This window comes from Achroia grisella, unplaced genomic scaffold, assembly GCF_030625045.1.
Source record: "Achroia grisella isolate CSIRO2021 unplaced genomic scaffold, CSIRO_AGI_Agris_v1 utg327, whole genome shotgun sequence".
Classification (NCBI taxonomy): Eukaryota; Metazoa; Arthropoda; class Insecta; order Lepidoptera; family Pyralidae; genus Achroia; species Achroia grisella.
In genome coordinates, this window is record NW_026712799.1 from 52,588 (window position 1) to 74,868 (window position 22,281).

The following is a 22,281-nucleotide window of genomic DNA, read 5'->3' on the forward strand; positions in this document are numbered from 1 at the left end:
TACATATGTATAGCTACAGGGCAAGCCAGCAATAAGTAGATTCGTTTGATATCTATAATAGAAAATGCATAGTTTATAACGTTTTAAAAATACAAATATAGTGTTTTCGCCTGTCTGATTCTCCACCGCAACTTCTAAACCACACTATCATTTTTAGAATTTAAATAATACATGCTTTTCATTTGTAAGATACCACAAATAAAATAATATTATGTTATCTGTGATATTACATAGTTATATGACTATACGAACTCCGTTACATATGCTGTATACCTTTGCGAAGTTGAGGTGGATCGCTAGTGTAAATATATTAGCCAACGTAGTTAACGGAGGATATATATTTAAAAATCCTCTTCAATTCAATATATGTGCTTATCTTGGCTTAACTGTTGGTCACATACAGTTATTCTAGTTTCTAACTAATAGGTATTACGTGTAAATCAATAATTTATCTATATTGATAAATTCTCTGATATCGGGCGTGTTATCTTTCGAAATGTGGACGAAGAATCTTTTTAAATGAAACTATATTTTACAATTAATGACCACGTAAAGTGTACAGTAACAAAAGACGGACTGTAAACCCGTATACCTATTGATATTAACGTGTATCAATAACGCGTTGTAACAAAGACTGATAAATGTAGGTATATACAATTGCACAAAATATTTATACATAATACATATACTCATATATTTAGATATGTTATCGTTACCTACATTATGTTAGTGTTGCATTCACTAGAACGTCGACAGACAATAACAATGCTGACTACCCTATCTAGGATTATAATTATAAGGATATGAGCTGAACCACACAAGATCGTTTGCTTACCACCTTAACTTTACACTTAACCAGTACATTCGGACTTTCTAGTTAATAAATAAATTTAAGATTTATAATATTAATTAGTACCTATACATAGATATATATATAGGTAATTATAGCCACTATATATTAATCTGTGATCGACAATCGATTATTTCGGTAAAAGCATCAAATGTAGAACAGGAACCGAAGTCAGGTCTTATTAAAATACTGTTATATTTACTGATGACGATAATAATATCAAGTGTCTACGAAGAAGATTATAGAATTACTTTAAGATCGACGACAGTGCGACCCCAGAAGGCCGCAACTGTACAAATACTCTACTTTATACTGTATATGCATGTATTTTACATATAGTTACACCATTGCCAATGACATCACCTCCGTAAGAAATTAATAGTATTTGCATAATAAAAGATTCCTCAAAAACAATTAGGTAGATACATTCCAAGATTTCCGAATGTTATAATATAAATTATTCTGTCTCATTTACAAAATAACCTATATTTCTCCTCTGATTGATCTCCTGTCAGAAGTTCGAATCCATAGCGGTACTCAGACTGAAGTCGTATCCTGTCTCCATGACTCTCCGTAAGTCTTTCCGTGGATTTGTCCCCCTGCACTCGCCTTCTTTTTCGTTTGTTGAAGTTGTAAAAGCCAGCTGTGACCAACATCATTAGAATATATAGCTATATTTATCCCCTGTTCCAGATAACCCAGTCATGCATGAAAAATCGTAGGTAGCGTAAAAGTTAGTGTAATTTTTTTGTGTTTATTGGTTTAATTTAAATCATCATAAGCATCATTTATTTAAAATAGGTATATTATTTGAGATGATGTTATCTATTTTTCCAGTCAGTTAATATGCTTACACGTCGAATATGCAGATGAAGTTGCAGGCGTAAACGAGTTTCCTTTACGTACGATGTTACGCGACTTTTTTTGGGAAACCGTAAGTGTTTTGACATTATAATGAAAAAAGTGTCTACAGCTCGTTGAGCTACACTAAGTTTACACTTCAATTTGGTACAGATTCTTTCGTGAGCATTTGCGGAATTGTTAACGGTAATAATATGTACCATTTGTATTGTGAGATGATCCCACGCATGCCCCATTAACAGATATCTATCCGCTATCCTACAAGCCTAGTTGTCATTCGTTCAATTTGAACTTGGTAGATATGGTGGTAGAAAACAATAATATTAAGTACTTTTCCTACCTAGCTAGCTTACTAGCTAACCTGGCTAACTTTTGGGTTTTGCGGGTATTTACTTGTACCACAGATAATATAATATTATATACTTGTACTATAAAAGCGACTTAGAGTACTTGCTGATTGCTCTTGATTCCTCAATGTAGACCTTCAAATACGTAAACATGAAACATACTATCATTTATTTATATCTCTGATTTAATAAAAAAAATACAAAAATTATATAGCTGTAGGCATTTTTATTCCACTATTATCAATCAGTATCAGTAACGGTATATCTGATAATTTAAATTAAGAATAAAGTCGTTGTCATTAATAAATTATTTTGTATACAAATAGTTCATTCAAGCATTACTCGACCACTAATTGCCAATATATCAAATGTTTTAAAAACTGGTTCTAGATATTGGTGAGACAACAAAAATGATTAATTAGCTCTTAAGAGGTTTACTTTCTCTATTCTCACAGTGATACTAGCTTTTAGGCTTAATTTAAATGTATTTTAGGCTAGCAAACTAATTTATATAACGATCAAGGAATTTAATTGTAAATTATTTGTATAGTGTATACAAGTAATTTACAATTAATACTCAATGTTGGTTCATTTTTTATTGAATATTCCTTACATTTGCTTAAGAAATTGTGTTCCAATTTTGATCTTACGAGTGATATGACCCGATCATCATACAAAGGAATTTCAATCTCGCCTAAATGCCGAGAAGGCCCAAGACCGGCAGTGGACCGCAGTTTATTGTGGTTAGTCATGAGTGACGTCATCGATTAACATATGACTAACTTATGACGATGAAATCGAATGGTTATTTGAAGAAACACTACACACATTTACATAATAGATACGTATTTAGGTGTCGTTTCAAGGAACTATCACCTCGAAGAAATCGTATGTTGAGTTGAGTAATGCATCGCATCGTCGTTAAAAACTATTGTTCAACATTGATTCATCGATTGTAAAATACGATACTGATTTTAGATAGACCTGACAGAGGGCTAGCCGACTCATCGTGTTTACTATACTTTTTTTTACTATTATTTTCGTTGGACATTGGTAGTTGCTACGAGGTCACTCTCAACGTCGACTACGCAATCTAATGGGTGGGTCCTTTATTTATGTTGTATTGCTTATGAACGTTACATTGGTGACAAGACTTGGTGCGTTGTGATGTTATCAGTTAGTAAATTAAGTAGGTACGTTAATTGGTAACTAAATTTTCTTCGTGAGTTTGTCTGCTTTTTTTATAAATCAAATAATAATAATATACTGTAATTAGAGAGGCTGATATGCTTTGCTCTGAGCTATTTATTTAGTTCTCTAGTAGTCCAGGCCAGTGAATCTTCAAGAACTAGCAACTAATAACACAACTGCGCACTATCTGATTATTGTCTTAACGAAACTACATAAGTAACTACTTAATACTTTTAGTGTGTAACATTCTTAAGATAAGGCGTAGGTATGTAAATGAGTTTTAATCTCGAACAAAGGCGTTATGATGGTTTTATGAATTCCAGACATGGGTCAATGTGGGGAACAATATTAAGTTTGGTATATATATGTACGTGTATGTATTCGTAATTTTTTGCTTTATTTATTTACTAGCTACTCGCCCCGGCTTCGCCCGGGTGTACATGTATTATATATTTAAACCTTCCTTCAGAGTCACTATATCTATTTAAAAAACCGCTTCAAAATCCGTTGCGTAGTTTTAAAGATTTAAGCATACATAAGGACAGACAGCGACAGCTACTTTGTTTTATACTATGTAATGATGATGATATACAGATTCACACACGCTATAAAAGACTTAGATATATTTTTCGAAATAACAATTATATTCATTTATAGAATATTATATAAAATTATTTTTTTCTCTTGAAAAGAATTCTTATATGTAGGTATAACATTAATTTATCTAATGATTTAATTTAACAACGAAACCCTAATTATGTGTAAGCATATTAGTTAAGCAATTATAGAGATAAATCACAATGAGTCTAAAGTTCCAAACTAGGGTGATTTTAAACTAGCATCTGTAGTAATACCACGTTATACGGACTAATGTCTCCGTTGCTACCAATATTATGCAGTACGTGGACCTCCACGCGATATCCTTTGAAAATCTTCGTGACTAATTACGATACTACAAAAATTTATTGTAAACCCTACCGATGTAATCATTACTTCCTTATTAATATTATAAAGGAATAGAAAGTAGCTCTGTCTGTCTGTCAGTCTCGCTCACACGTCAAAACTACTAAAACAATTTAAATGAAATTTGGTATATAGATAGTCCAGAACCAGAGAAAAGACATAGGTTACCTTTTAATGCTAACGCATTTTCGCATTAAAAAGGGGAGATGAAAGGTTGTACGGAAGTATCGACAGTTTTAAAGCTAGAAGCTTGAAACTTATTTTTTATGCTGTTGATCAAATATAAGTAAACTAGCTACTCGCCTGGGCTTCGCACAGGTACATGTATTATACATATAACAAATAAACCTTCCTCTTGAATCACTCTATCTATTAAAAAAACCGCTTCAAAATCCGTTCCGCGGTTAAGATTTAAGCATACATAGGGACGGACAGACAGAGACAGCGACTTTATTTTATACTCTGTAATGTTGACAATCAAACTAAATATATTACCCTTGCCCCTCAAGGGTAATATATTTAGTTATGTATATAATATGTTTAGTTATACAATGAAATAGGGGATGAAAAGTTGTATGGAAATTTGTCATTTTTGAAGCTAGAACGATGAAACTTTTTCTTTGACTATTTCGGGTAAAAAAATTTACTATTATATCTTTATTTAAGCTTGACCCAAATAAAGAAATAATAATGTTTTTCTTAATATCCACGCGGATGAAGTCTCGGGCACAGTGACTGCTGAATAAATGTCCTTTATTATTATAATTCCTGGTGAATTCAGCACGATAGGCTGACTCACCCGATGTACTAATTAATAATTATCCATTACTAGTTCCCCGTCAGCGTATACCGTCAACTCAGCCGGATGAACTATTCCATAGTCAACCATAAAAAAACCCTTTATTCTGTCATTGTGTAGCCTAAAAGATCTTATAGGCGGCAACTATTATATATATTATAAATAATATAGTGTATAATATTTATCACTATAGTTACATTATAAGCTAAAGTTTACCAGATTTCGCCAGATAATCAAGCAAGCAATATGGGTATAAAAAGTATCTATTTAATACAAGTATTACTACTTATGAATTTAAACTCGTATGATTATTATGCTCATGAACGTTACATATGTTTACGTGCATTTTTTATTGCTACTATCTTCATACAGTTCCAAATTTAAATTTAGTCAAGGTCAGGTAGATCAAAATATGTATGCAAGCACAAGCAAGAACATCAGCATTATTTTCTATACCTAACAGATTAATTTATGGGTTATGGAGACAAATTTGTTGTAACTTGTAATTGTTACCTACCAATACCTCATTACCTAATGTGGTTATTACTTGAACAAAAGGAACAAACGGATTCTTGACAAAATATTGAAACTATTCATTACGTTCGTTACTGGACATTTTGTTTTGAATTGAATTGATGTAGTATAGTGTCAGCTGAAGAGTGCCGTGACCTCTTGATTGATGCTATGGTTTGCGGTACTCATGACGCAGATACTGTATTACGATTTAAAGTAAACCTATATCTATTTTCTATTCTACACATAATAGTTGTGGGAAAACGTTTTATATCTATTTTTTTGTTACTAAGTGTCACTTTGGTTAATTTTATTACTTATCCTGTTATGTTTTATGTACGAACTCTAAATGTTTCCTTTTTTTAATGCAATTTACATATATATATATTTATTAGTAGTAGAGCTACTAAATATATACGAGGAAACAATATTTAGATATTCCTTGTAGGTAGGTATAGTGTGAAAATTTCGTTCACTAAAAAACACATCACGACGAACTAATTATCCTTGAAGCGACACTATTATTGTAAAATCGAAAATGGGAGTATCCCGGCAGAATTTCTATATGCAATCCTTATTGAGAGTAAAAAAAAAATCTCAGTTATTTTTTTTATGTACGTAACTATTTTCATAATTATTACATATATGATGTCGTTGGGATTGTGAAATATATTTCAATATGTGTCGTGTCGTCCAGCGGCTCAGGTCCAAGGACTCTTCAGCAGCAGTAAACATGATTTATATTATTGATAAAAATATACTGTATAACATTTATATTCTGTAACATTTTAATAGTACAGACACGCATAGATAATAATCGACAACTACATAAATGCTCAATTAACACCTATCTATAATTTATGGAGAACTCGAGACTGGACAATCTGTAGGCGGTACCGTTATTTTCCGATTACTCATGAAAGAGCAAAGATTGTACCTATTGTTAAAATCAAAAGATATTATCTGTGAATTTTTTAGCTGATCAAATTTATGTTATCTCTAAATAGAATCGGGACTATGAAAATCCATAAGTAATTTGATTATTGTTTATTCCTTGTATAAATAAACGAAAGTTTTACTCTCAGCCTCCTTTCACTAATGTCTTTCGATTCGCACTTAGATCTTGATCTATGATAAAATAGGTAGATGGCACGACGTCTGAGTACTACTCACCGAGTGGAATACGGGTGTACCTACGGTCAGCGCAACGAGGCAAGCTCGAGAGAAAATAAATCTTCAATTGGGTCGATCAAATGCCAGGCTTAATGCTCTGGCGCAATACTTAATCGTGCTTTTATTTGGACCCACTTTCCACTTTCATTCTTTAGGGAACCGAAACGGGTTTTACCATCTTTACTAGCGTAGGTGTTTGACCCTGACTATTTTAATTTTAAGAGAAATAGAATAAGTTAGTTTGGCTACAGATACAAAGACTATTTTACCTAAATAATATATATATAATAATAAAATGTAGAGAGTGGGATTGATAGTAATGGCCACTATCGAGCAATGTAGAAATAAATCATCGTGGTAAACTGGTTATATCGCTACGATGACCTAACTGACCTGACTTTGCTCTCCTTATTTCTTTCTCCAGTAATACCCTATTCATAAAAAATAAAATACAAATTCTTACATATTGACAATGTACAGTCGGCTTGGTAATACTTACGAGATAGGACCTTACACTATTAGGAAATAGGAATAATATGATGACCAATGTTTTATTCATATTTGTAATAAAATATAGTTAATTGATGTTACTTTTTATTGATTGTTGCATACGATTGTCGACAGATGGCACAGTTAATCACTGTGCATCTCAACAAATCAGACCAGCAGCCTCTGGGCTTCCGGCTGCAGGGAGGGAAGGACTTCGGCACACCTCTAGTTGTTCAAAAGGTCAGTCACGTTTCCTTAGTTTACCTATTTTAAAAATATATCTAATAGTTTACTAAGCATGTAATATGCATCCCTGTGCTTTAATGAGGTAGATTTTGTACAAAGTCGTCTGCGTCGGTGCCTTTGTTTGGCCTATTTTAACCGTCAAGCAGTTTACTTATTGTTAAAAATTGATTTAATAGTTAGAGCTTATATACACTATACAGATTAGATTTTCTTTATGTAATAGCAAACATGCTGATGGCCCACTTGATGACAAGTGGCTACAACCGCTTATGTGGTTTAATACCCCTCATTCATTGCCATTCCGGTGGATTGACAATGAATGAGGGATATAACAAAATGTTATGCTTCCGTTTCTGATGATGATTCCTTTTATGATTTCCATTATCTGACCTTATAACCGAAACACAGCCTACAAAGGATGCTGCTTGTCACCTGAAAAAGTTAGAGGGACGCAATCGACTTTGTACGAAGTTTACCTGTGGTAAAATTTATATTTACCTCCAATACTCTATTACCTACCGGTATAGGTATTCTATAGTGTATATTCACATTCATTAACGGTTGTATGGCCTCATTATGTAGACTAGCTATTATATTGCAGCTTTGATTCTCGAAACATGTGAATGATATAAAAGTATTATGTTTTTTTATTAATAGTATATTAATAAAAAAACATAAAACTTTTATAATAATTAATAACTTATATAATAAAATATGGATAATTAAATTTATTCTGTACTAATATCTATTTAGACATAGATATAATAGCAACTACGTACTAGAAATCACAGATAAGAGAATATTACTTGTAATAAAACAGTACCGATCATCAACGGAAAGTTTACCATTTTTTAAATGCTTGACAAGACAACCGCAGTATAGGTATAACCGCGGTTTAACATACTATCTCATTTTTCGTAGCACGCAGTTTTGAAATTTCGTAAAAGGCATACATAATATATTACATGATTATTTGTATTGGCGTGTTTTCTATTTAAATCTTAATCGTAATAATATTATAAACAAGAAAATTTGTCAGTGAGTATATGTTTGTTACTCTTTCACGCCAAACCTACCGAACAGAATAACATATGGCCTATATTTTTTTATTGTAATGTATATATTGAAATATAACGTGGGTGAATCCGTAGTCACAGCTAGTTGTAAAGAGAATAAAAGATTTATTTAAAATATAATTATTTTAAATAAATCTTTTAAGTACTTACGTTTGTTAGTTGTATAGCACCCAGTAGGTAGTACAAGATCCGCTTTGTTCGGGGCAGTGAGTGGCTGTTTGAGTTTTCGCATATTTTCGAGCCGACAGTTTAAATTTCATGTTTTTAAAGAAGACAAATAACTCATATTTATTATTTCTGTTAACTGGTTGAGTCACTCTCTACATTGAAATTTTATGGTTATGACCTTCACAATTTCAATAACAAACAAAATATTTTTGCTTCTTTTTTTTAGATATGCGTTAGTTATCAAATATGAACTAAAAAAATAATAATAACAGAATAATGTATGAAACTGAAGAATTTTCCCAAAGAAAACTGAAAATGGAAAGATACCTTTTGTAAAACAACGCTGTGATATGATTTATTTAATACCTATGAAAAGTTTAAAATATATTTTCAGATTTGCAGTACTTGTTAAAAACGGTTTGGTTTTATGAGAATTCTATCTGCCTTTCAGTTTTGTATACCTTTTACAACTAACTACTATATAGAGGCTTCACTTAAAATAATGACATTCGTATACTATTACCGAGATGTACAGATAACTAGCTAACTATAGGTATCTATTAAATGTAACCCAGCGAGAATAAATTTAAAATACAAATAAGATAAGCGAATTCAAAGCTGCGGGTACAGTAAGCTAATTGCCCGTTTACACATCGAAAGTGACGTTAAAAAATATCAATGCTATTGAATATGTTGATGACCCATAATATCTTCAATGTGAACGGTACTTTCGTATTATTGTGGATGAGTTACTTGTAATCAGTAATTGGACTATGTAGTTAGACCCGAAACTACATCATTTTTGTTAGTTCACTGAACTGTTGAGTCCCGGATTTATTAAGATTAGTGGGCTGTGGTTAAACGTGTTTTTCTCTAGCTGTTATTTTAAGAATGCAGTTACATATGTATAATATGTTTTTGTGACACTTAATTATTGTAGTCGTTTATTTCGTTACTCAATTTTATTTTCGTGGCAAGTAGTTAATAGATTTCCATTAGCTATCAATTTTAGAGAAATTTTCTTCTCAATTTCAGAATTACCTATATTTTATCCTGATGTTAAAACGAATACTAGATAATGACAACCGCTAATGATTGCTTCCTATACACACACACAGAAGTAAAATCCATTAAGAAAGATGTTAACAGAAAAAATCGTAGGTACAATCGTATATTAATAATTTAAGTTTTGTTTAGTTACTATAAATAAATGATTAGGTATGTACCTGTGAAATAAACTATTATAAATAAATGCTAACATAAACCAGAATAGCATGTATAGAGTATCAATTAAATATCAATTATTGGAATTTGAATTCAAGTGTTTTATTTTTAATTATTTATCTGAAAATTGAATTTTTATTAACAATATCATGTCATTATTTATCTGTCGTTCTTTTAATACACATAATCAATCATATCTGCTCGTGATTAGAGACCAATGAACCTTTTTTTATTTAGGATGTGAATTGTTGTCATACAATTACTAGTTCGATATACATATACATCGATAATTATTATCATTCGAGTGCATCGCCCAGGATTATAAACGGAAGGTACATCAATATCTGCACTATGAATAAAATTTTACAATATTCAATAATATAACAGTGTCCAGGATGCAATGATACTGTTGTTCACCCAATCGCGATGTCCTGAAAAGGGTTTTCAAGTTTTCATGTTAGTATACTATTATAAAATACCTTTTCAGGACGCCATCGGTCGGTCTATTTTATTTGTTTGAACAACTATTTTTTAATACTTACCTATTATTAGTAAAAGTATTATAGTAGTAGGAAACCACAATTCATCTGATTTGACTCAGTTCCATGACTGTGAATTAAGAAGATTACCAACTAATAATAACGGTAAATGAATGAGATAGTAGAGATTCTTCATATTGTATCTAACAGAGAAATATATATATGTATGTAGACCTGTATACCGAAATAGGAGTTTTGGAGGACCAAATGCAACAATTTGTATGAATGTTTTTATCCAATCTATCTCGTAACGATAACTCCTCTGCCAACGAAAATAATTTCTGGGTTAGGTCATTAGGAAGCAAAGGAAAGGGACATTAGGTGCACCGTCAGCTTGTTTGGAATTCCAATTTTAGAGGATGTTACTATAAGTATCTAATTAGAACCGGTTTCAACTGCATTCCTGGAAGACCAGCCTTACTTTCCCTATATACTTTCACTCCCTTTAGATCGGCATTTAACGATATTAATAAAAAATGTGCTTTATTCATCTGGAACTTGCTGTATTTTCATAATGTTTTAAATACTTGTACACGTAGTCATTACTACAGCGCATATGTAAATGAAACAAAAACTCATAAAATGTTATCACCATCAGTTTTCCTTATTAAGGATCAAGAGTATTATTGTTTCGTGTTATGACTTGAAATGCGATGATACTTTTCGTAGATTCTCGGAGTAGGTATATCCTTATGTGAAATAGAGCTAAAATACAATGCATATAAAAATAGCTAGCTGGTTGCATGACATCAGAATATATTTTAGACTGAGAAAAATGGATTCTCCGTTCGCTTTACATGAAGGTACGTTCTTACTTTTTGTTATTATTATTGTATAAAAAATATTTTTTTTATATTGTTATTTTTTTTTAATCCCATACAAAAGAGTAATATTTAACAAGTAGCAACCTACGCAAGTCGAACTCATTGACTTTAAATTTGACATGGTTATGGTTTCCTTGTTATCGTATCTATGATGAGCAGCTCTAGCTCCAGTCGAGACTAACGTAACTTGTCTAATTAGATATTAGGTAGGTACGTATTCCAAACTTTAGGACAACTGGAACTAGGAAGATATTTAAAATTTCGAATTTATGATTTGATCGTGACGTTTTTAGCATGTCATTGTGTTGCCTTAGTAGCAAGTTAACTAAAAGCTTGTAAAAAATAAAAACATTGTCATTGATATATGTTCTTATTTAAAAATTTGTGGATCACGTATGAAAATGAGACTTATATCCCGTACAAGTACCAGTTTCGCTATTATTGAAACCGATACTTTAGAGAAACGGGTTACTGGTGGTTGTTCTAATTTCTATTACGCAAGTGACCGCTGCTGTACAGCTCGATTGTATCGTTTAGAACATAATCTGAGTCACGTACTTGCTGGGATTTGTTTTGAAATTAGAACTTTGAACGCGACAGCAACACCTTTTGTGGATTATCGCCGTTGGTATTTTCTAATTAATTTAGCGTCGTTGGGAGGTTTCCGATGATTTATATTACAATAGATACCTGCCCAAGTGTATGTTTTATTTAAGATAGACTAAGGTACAAATTAAAAAATGTTAGATAGGTACCTAATTATTAATGTGTTCGCTATTATAATATTTCTATTGGTTGATGTTTCAAATATTGTGATTGAAATAGAGACGACTTCGTACGCATGTAATGTGTCCTCCTACAATTGCTCCAGTCAGTTTTACAGGAGAACTTAACGCGTTAATAGATAAAGAGACAAATAGACTTCGATAAGTTTCATCTAGTCACCATTTCATGATTTGTATGTATAAATAAAAACTAATGTTAATTAAACGGCTAACGTCGATTTAAAAAACATTATTAAAAGTATCAGTCCTGTATACTACTGTATTATGTAAAAGATACCTACCGTCACTGCAATGGCCTCAATTAATTTGTATACCTAATCACTTACAGAATTCAATTGATATCATTTTAGCAGAATAACATATTTAAGTTTTTTTTAATGCGTATGTCATTATACTACCTATGTGTATAGTGTAATCTTATTCAAAGCTAACAATATTTCACAAATTTCACTACAACATTATAAAAGTATCCTATGCATTCTGATTTAGCTGTATTAATGACAATGAAATGAAATGAAAATTCTTTATTATTCATAGAATACAAACAAACATTTATATGCATTATTAATATATAAATATGTACAAACATACAACATTCTCAAAGGGAAGAGGCAACAATGGGCGGCCTTATTGCTGAAAAGCAATTTTTTCCAAACCGACCTATTGAATTTCATATCAAACCGACCAGCAGTTTAAATACGATAGATGGCCAACATCCAAGTACTAAATAGCTAAACATCTTTATTAATTTTCCACAGATGTAAGAGCGGACAATTTATGTGTATTATTGCAAGTAATAAAAAAAAGAATGTATTTAATTCATAACACTTACTCTGACAAATGTGGCGTTTTAGACAGTTTTATTTATCTATTATTAAATATATATCTATATATACAACTTCTCTGTTTCCACTCGTAACCTACTATGTAATGTACCTATACTGTGTCTGTTTTGGAATCAGTTTTTAAAGTTCCGGCCTCGGCAAGAAGTACGACTCAGCGAGGGCTGCATTCATTTCTGGTTTTTGTAATTCTGATACCTTATATGGTATGCGCATGCGGCGCCACACTACAGAGGGCATGTCATAGAATAACAACGAATGAACAAGCAACAGACTAGTACATTGTTTTGTATTAAAATAAAACTAGCTGATATTTGTTTTTGAATTTTCTTCTCAATTTCAGAATTACCTATATTTTACTTAATTATTGTAGTACACACACACAGAAGTTTGCGACTTCGTCTGCATTTCCATGAAGATATCCTATGTTTACTACTCTTGATACTTATAATCTATCCTTGTCTCAAATTTAATTAAGATTTCTTCAGCTGGTTAATCGTAAGGTAAACAGACAGGCATTCTTTTGCATTTATATTGCTAGCTGTTTCTCGCGACTTCCTCTGCTTTTTTTAGATAGAAGATAGTCTATGTCCGTCCTCATAATACATACCTTTGATATGATCTATTACATAGGTACTGTGGCGAAATATAGATTGAACGTAATCTATACCTACGCCCATGATATCAATAATATTATTAATTGCGACTTATTTTTTCAAATATTCACTTTATTTGCATTATTTCAGTTTGTAAAGTTACCAAAATATATCTAATAATAAAATTATCTCTTATTGTTAGAAACTTAAATGTACTTCTGTCATAAAACTGTAGGTTCTTTGTAATTGTGGCAGACAGTGGAGGTCGCTGTCGGAAGGCGATCGGAAGAAGGCTGTCTGAATACAGACTTACATACACTCAAGCACATGGCCAGTTTTGTTGTTATTTAACTATATTTAGATTTTTATTACTACCTTCTCTCATGAGAGCATCGTTGCCTAGATCACTACACTCAAGAGGTTCACACTACATACATGCGAAAACTTTTTATGATTAAATTTTATATTTAAATATTAATCTATTATATACTTTAATATAATATTTTATGCATAATATATGTGTAATTATGAAAATATGTATAATATAATACCCTACAGGGAAAACTTCTATTAAAAACTTCCCCTATATCAAATCGCAGTGGGAGCCTAAGAATTAAAATAAATCTAAATAGTACGTATAATAAAAAAAAGAAAAAAAAACTGTAAAACAAATAAAAGGGAAAAAAAAACCCATCAAGTCTGGCCAATACCATAAAAAATTTGGGTGTCAATTTATATTTTTGATAGACACTCCGGGAATGAAAAGCAAAAATTAAGCATACAGACGGCAGTCTCACCCCAATACAAGTTCGATTCAAGTGTAATAAAAATCAAGTGTCGAGTATCATCGACCCTTGGCTACCCCATCAGGAATAACAGTGGTGAGAGTATGTGTAAGTAAAAGAATTTTAATATTGTATTATTGACGACAGCTGTAGAGCGTGTTCGTATATTTAGTATCTAGACACGCGGCAGCGTGTCAAGCCGAGTTTCAAGTAACTGGCTTGCAGCACCGTGTGTATATTTACACGAACCATTTGGAGCCACTTTTGACCCCCTCATAACTCAAAAACTCTTTCACACAAACCTGTCAAATTTGGTTCATATATTGAGACTTGCGAGATAAATATGTGTTCCAAATTTCATAAACATATCTCAAACGGTTATTTAGATATTAATGTCCAAAAATCGTCATTTTTATCACTGATCAACTATAGATCAAAATTATAACCCACTTCCAGATGACCTAGGAAGTTCAAATTTGGTATGCAGATAGGTAATTAGGTGAATATAAAGGAAAAAATCTGAAACTGGTAAATTGTTATCATTTTACTACAATTTTTCACTTTAATTGATTCTATTTCAACTTATACTGGACGAATACTAAAATTCTATGAAAACGTCGATAGCCACCAATTGACATTGATCCCTGGCGAAAAATCTCATCTTGTACTGGACGGAAAGTAATATTGTATGAAAACGTCGATCATTACCAATTTACGTTGACCCCTTCACATCAGTGTCGATAACTAGCAAACTTCAAATATTGCATTGAGCGGTAAACACTAGTTGCTATAATTTAGATTCTGTCTAAAATATACTCGTACTTATAACTAGGAGTATAGTCGAATTTCGTATTTATTATGTTATTAACTGAGATTTGGTATTAATTATTGTTTCAATATTTAGCGCACATCGATAGTGTAAAATCATTATTATTATAAATAATTATTAAATAATAGGCATTTCGGTATAGGGCGCCGCGGCGGCGCCGTGTGGGAGCGGTGCGATAAAACGTTGACGCGAACCTGTCCGAGCGAATGGCAGCCGCCCTCATATGTCTCAATGTTTTGTTTCTCGATATCTAACCTATAAGGTTGCGATTTATGCTACGAAATTTATAGCTTTCTTAAATTATACTTATATATTTGTGATTATATTATTATTACATTATTTTAGTAAATACGTATGGTATAGACAATAGTTTAAACCAAAAATTAATAACAATTTTAGTATAGTTATAAGTAGGAATGTATAGTTAACTCGAGAATGAGAACTCATTGGTAACAAATTGTTTTCTTGAGAATTCAATAGATAACAGTCAATTTGTTACATAATCGTCTTTACGAACTATAACGTGTCAATACGAAGTTTCAGATATTAAATAATGTATATGTTGATAGAGAACAATTCCGTATTTGCTTAACATATGCTATTACTATCCACAAATCACAAGGCCTTAGTTTTGGCAGTCCTCTTCTCAATATAGGCTCCTCTATATTTAATAAAGGGCAGGTGGACTCTCCAGAGTTAAAACCTTAGATGGAGTACGTCTTAACAATTTAGATCCAAGTCACGAGAGCTCTATTGTAGAGTACAACCATCTGTGGACGTTATACCGCCCCGATTTGCCCAAAAATTCCTGATACTGAATTGGCATTGCACTTGAACATTTAAAAGTTACAAGAAAATATAGAAAATAACACAAAAATAAGACAATTATACCCCGTAAATATACGAAAATACAGTAATTTATCAAAAATAATTTGGTATTAATTTAGTTATAAATAAGTACCTCGTATAATTTATGTACAAAAAGTAATGATATCCCATCAAAAACATAAATGTGAAATGATAGCCGAGTTTAATATTATGATATATGCCTTGATTGTTGACTTCTACGACAAAAGAGATGAGATCTAAATGGGTGCCAAGTTCAATGGTCTGTCCTGAAATGTATTTATAACAATATAAAATATCATTTCATCTTATAACTTAGGATAATATACTGTAGCCTAAGGTCTAACTTGGCTAGTTTTCATATACGAAATATACTGTAGCCTTCGCAAGTTCTAAACATGTTACTTGTCGGTTCCTATTTTAATATTAGTAGTAACTAGCAATCGAAAGTAATAATTGGTATATGAGAACTGGCCAAGTTAGACCTTAGGCTACAGTATATTATCCTAAGTTATAAGAGAAATGATATTTTATATTGTTATAAATACATTTCAGGACAGACCATTGAACTTGGCACCCATTTAGATCTCATCTCTTTTGTCGTAGAAGTCAACAATCAAGGCATATATCATAATATTAAACTCGGCTATCATTTCACATTTATGTTTTTGATGGGATATAATATACACCACATCTGCTTAAAATATTGTAACTAATCCGAATTTAAATATAGAAAGGTGTAAGTAAAAAGCATAATCACATAATATATTAGGATTATTAAGTAAAGCTGTTCGGTGCTCTCTTAGAGGACCATGCTATTGCGATTGCCGGTAGTAGGTATAAAGATACCTATCTCATATACTGTATATCTTCAGATTTAAAATCAGGCACACACGGGATAGTTAGAGGTCGAACGGAAGGAATTTGTCGGGGTGACGTCATCGTGAGATCAGCGTCGTCGCAAAAACTGGATGCCGATATTTATGCACCCACAACGCAATACATAATTATATTTTAATAATATAAACAAAATATGTACCTACATGATGCGTATAAGTATATAAAGCGATGTAGCATCTATAAAGTATTTATATTTCCTTACATAAGTTTCATGTGTCGTTGACTAATATACTCGTACCTACATACATATACATATACGTACCTACGTACGTTTACCTACTCGTATACATAGTACGAGTGCTTGCTTTCATGCATCGTTTAACCTATTTTAACAACAAGTATTTAGATATATGAATTATGCCAAATCAGTAATAGCTACTAATTAGGGTCGCTTAATTAATTTGTCAGTTTAAAGACATGGGTAGGTAATATTTGATGATATTTTAAAGTGTTAGCTAGTAAAATCTTAATGTGTTTCCTCTAACAGTTATATAACTATTTATTAAATGTAAAGTATATAATCAACTGTTCGTACATATAATAATAAAACAGTTCGTTTATTAATAAATAATGTTCTAGAAGAAAACAAATTCTAATCCAACTCATGTAGATTCTTTTACAACTTCAACTTATTTTTAATATTTCTGATTTTAAATTGGTAGATAGGTCTGTCTATTGAAAATTGTATATTAGGTACATATGCACGGGGTACAAGTACACCTTAATACTCATGAATAGCAATACATAAAGATACCTACCACGAGCATGACAAATTTACTTTATGATATCCAAAGTGCCATATAGACATACATACGTCTATAGGCTACAGTAACCTCATTTCACCAGCCGCCGTATTGTTTATTTTATCAGTGTAAAAATACTAAAGTAAAAAGATCAAAAGGAAGAAACAAAGAAAACAACATTGAATTCGCTTGTTTTATTGTCATCAGGTCAATGGCGGCAGTGCTGCAGAGCGTGCTGGTCTTCAAGCTGGCGACGCGCTGATTCGAGTAAACAATACAGAAGTGTACACACTACGTCACCAAGAAGCACAGGACACCATCCGTGCTGCTGGAACCATCCTCGAGCTAACTGTACAACGGTAACTTGCATTCTTTCTGATTAGCAGTGAGTGTCAGCCCCATTATAAGTTAAGTGTACCGAATTTATTTGAATTTATTTCTGAATTTACCTTTCTATAAACGCTGCAATTGGAATAGCAAACAAACTGACGGCCCACTCGATGGTAACGGTTAACAGTCACCTATATGTGTACATGAACCTACAGGCGACGGTTACCGCATATGTTATCATGTGATGCCCATGGTACTACCCTTTCCGGGGGACTTAGATGACAAGTCTAATATCCTGCCTTATCTCACTATTTAACTGAACATAACCTACAAGCAAGCTGCTTGGCGGCTGAAATGCAGACAGACGAATTAACGCAAACGTTTTTTTACAAAGTTTACTCTCATGAAAATTTATTTATTATTTTTATAGGTGTTTGCCGTGGCAGACTGTAGTTTAACGAATTCTAATTTTATTATAATATATTGTACTGCCATTCTCATAAGGATTATGTAATGATTTCCAGCGGTGGTAATACTTGGCGTCCATCGGTGACCCCTACAGGGAGCTTGCCACGCGCCGGGTCCAGGCCGTTGGGCGCGGCGCCCATTGCCGTCACCAACACCTCGCTGAAGGCTACGCCGCAGCCGTCCCGCGCATTTGGCTCTGGACACAACAACGTCGCCAAACCCTTCGGCTATGTTAGCATTTCAATTTCATTAAAATACTAGTATACATATATCCTAGACGTCACGAAATAATTTTGCCATATTTTTAAAAAATAATGTGCAATAAAGTCTTTTTTAAACACTTTTTTGAAAATATCTTATCAGAGTAACACGGGAATCATAACAAAGAATCATAGAAATCGGTTCACAACTGGAAAAGAAATGAAAAGTTAACTCTTATTTTACTAGGTAGTATAAATTAGGTATTCATAAAACTATTGTACCTATATAAAATAGATCTAAATAAATAATACAAATGCATAGTATCAGTTTCCATAGTAATATTAATCTTATCGTGATTGAAATTAACTTTTTGAGTAGCATTAAATTCCAATACAGGCTTTCTATATAAAATTGATGTAGAAAAGACGAGAGGTCAGATGTCACCACCATTACCCATTATTTTTTAAATAACTTACACCTAAAAGATAGTCATTAATTTATATTTTCTAAAATTACTACAATCTGGATAGTTAGGTAGTGAAACGATGACTTACTTTTCATATAAATTGAGGAACGTAGATATACCTACTGTTTATCACGAACATTATCAATGCATAAGCACTGATTGCTATAAAGTGATTATTCAAATTCAATCGATTATTGTCCATTTTGTTGCCATTTTGTCCTTACATTTTTATAAAGAAACTAGCTACTCGCCCAGGTTTCGCACAGGTATAGGTACATGTATTATATATATAAAACTTCCTCATGAATTACTCTATCTTTTAAAAGAACCGCTTCAAAATCTGTTGCGTAGTTTTAAAGATTTAAGCACACATAGGGAAATACAGACAGCGACAGCAACTTAATTTTATACTATGTATCTATAACAATAATGATGATAATGATTATGTTTGTTTTAAATTAATCTGAATATAATATAATTTCAGATGAACGGTAGTGATTCCGTGAAGAGTATAGTAAATAAGCAGTACAATACACCAGTCAATATATACAGTGACAAAACAATCGCGGAGACCCTGTCTGCACAGACCGAGGTATTGGCCGGAGGTGTGCTTGGGTAAGTGGAACATCGTACTTATAGTATTAATTATCATTATTTACCATTTACATACTCAAAGTTTAAGATATTTATTTGTTATAGAATTTACATAAATACATTTAACTTTAAACTGTGTGTCTATACTTCTTTATATGATTTATGTAATGTTGGGGTATTTAACAATACTTACACGTGTTTTGCTCTGATAGTAGTTGTACATATTTATAATTCGAGTATGTTGTGATATATGGCATGCTGCATCAATTCTTATTATATACTTAAATTTTAACTTACATTTCAAGTTGATCTATAAGTAATTTAAGACTGCACTGCTTAAGAATCGAATCACTCTTGACAAAATCTGTATGTCACCAACAGTATAAACGGATCTAAAGCTCGATAACAAGGCATATATACATATACCTACATACTAATACCTACTAATAACTTTTGGTCCCTTACGCTGAAATCTATTAATATACCAGGTTCTGCTGATGGTATGGAAAATAACAGTTTGTATTAAAAATATGAAAATGGGATCAGAATTGGCGAAGATAGGTAATATAGAAAAGACCTCGCATTCGTAATTGAGATTTCCAATTGTTTTTTTTTTCTGATTGTTGACTGTAGTATCGGCAAGCTTATGTTGACGTAGGTAATATTTTCAAATAGCGAATATACAATTCGCTAATTGAAGAATAAATTTAAGCATTTCTTTTTTACAGTGTAAACTTCAAGAAAAATGAAAAGACCTACGATGCAGAAAAGAGCGCTGTGTTCAAAGTGTTGCAAGAAGAACAAAACGATCCTGAACCAGGTATAAAATATGTCCAATGGGAGATATTATATACGACTCTTCCGATTGTTACATCCGATTGTTTCATCTAAATTTGACCGTGTCTTTACGTTATAGTAAAGACCCTACATAATATAATACGCATTAAACAATCATATGTAAATATTTCATCAGTTCATCACCAGTGACGAATGTCATCCAAGTTTTTGTTTAGGGACCCAATTTTATAATGGGAATCTCATTTTGCAAAATGTGTATTTGGTGTTTCTAGTTACAAAAAAGGTAATGAAACTTATTGATCTCTACATATTTATAAAACCATATTACCTATATTCTTTTTATAATTTGTAAAAAGAAAATTAATAAAATTATAGAAAAAATTAGTTATATTTCTGCTAAAAGTTATAAATAGTAATTATGACTACGTTAAAAATTAACCAAGGTTATATAAATTGGCACATGTTAGTCGAAGTCACCCAGAGCGCGGCGTCACCTGTTAGTGGTCTGCGACACGTGCAGGCGCCTGTGACACGCCCCGATGCCCCGGTGAATAATACCGGTGGATTGCCACCAGGACAGAACATTTGTGAAGAGTGCGAAAGACTTATCACGTAAGTCGGACACAGCGTCGAGGTGCGGGCCGACACGGTGGCAGACGATTCTCGATAGTTCGATTACAGTCTTGAAAACAAATTCGGCACGGTTAGGCACTATCAGAAGGCAGCGGTATAAATCTTGGATAATCATTCGCGCATGACCGAAGTCCCTATCCATTCACTTTTCTTTCCTGAAGATCATTTGACCCACCGTCCGCATTTTCCTCATGTTAATCCACACATGCGTACGGTATTTTTACGTCGGTACCAGACATAGCTTTAAAGATTTTTTGTCACGTAGTTGAAGAACTTTCAATACATGAACGCATATGGGTGAAAATAAAAGCTAATTACAAGACTTTTGGAAGTGTAGTACGATATCTACACATCGCATTTGGAACTCTTAAATGTGCATTTTGAGCTCCAAAACCGAAATGAAACTCCCGAGTGTAAATATTTATTGAAATTTATAATACATGCTCAAAGCTCGCCCTATAGCGAAATTGAAGCTATGTCTGGCGCCGTAGTTACAATAAATAACAGCGCATTACGGGCCAGCAGAGCCGTCTCACTTTTATTCGCGGGCGAGCGTGGCGCGGGCGGGTACGCCGTGCAGCCTGCACCGCACGCACCGCTCGCGGTCGCGCACGCCGCACGTGGCGAGCGGCCCGCGAACGCCGACGCCGCGGGCGCCGTCACCGCCGCCGCCTCGCACCTGCGCCGGCACGCAGACGCCGTGCCCCGAGCCGGAGCGGGCCACGCTGCCGGTGGGCTGCCACGAAGTGCTGCCCGACGGCAGAGTGGCGCTGGGCGCGCCCGCCGCCCCTCAGCCCGGCCACGACCCGCTCCCGGTCATCAATGACACGCCCTATTGCTCCGATTGTAACCGCTACATTATGTAAGAGGCGACTCAGGAATGCCTAGACGTGTTTGCGACCGTGTCGACCTGTGCCTTAGTTCTATCGTGTAGTAGACTTGAATTACCACTATGTTCGATGTTTCACAAGTTTTGGCTTCTTATTTCCGTGTCTTCGTAGTTTATATACGGTTGAACACACTGCATTGTCAACCAATGGTTGCGAGTTAGATTTAATAAATCTAGCTTACTATTCTGAAAGAAGCCAGGACAACTTGTTTAGTACAAATCTCATATAAATGCTATGACTATTTTCGAAAAAAATAAAAAGACAAAGTGATATTTGTACTTGACATAACGTTTCATTATTAGCATCAAATAA

General features: G+C 33.0%; 1 protein-coding gene across 4 annotated transcripts in view; it reads left to right on the forward strand.

The window, feature by feature from the left end:
• The window catches only part of LOC131843684 (PDZ and LIM domain protein Zasp), a 44,572-nt gene that overhangs the window by 10,320 nt on the left and 11,971 nt on the right, over positions 1–22,281 (forward strand). For 3 of the 4 annotated variants that reach the window (XM_059192372.1, XM_059192374.1, XM_059192375.1), the window contains exons 2-7: positions 7,322–7,426; positions 17,797–17,948; positions 18,444–18,618; positions 19,539–19,669; positions 20,377–20,468; positions 21,605–21,941. In XM_059192372.1, the coding sequence (XP_059048355.1) occupies positions 7,322–7,426; positions 17,797–17,948; positions 18,444–18,618; positions 19,539–19,669; positions 20,377–20,468; positions 21,605–21,941 (992 nt within the window). Of the gene's footprint in view, positions 1–7,321; positions 7,427–17,796; positions 17,949–18,443; positions 18,619–19,538; positions 19,670–20,376; positions 20,469–20,913; positions 21,059–21,604; positions 21,942–22,281 lie in introns of all 4 variants that reach the window. The other variant, XM_059192373.1, reaches the window with a different exon arrangement.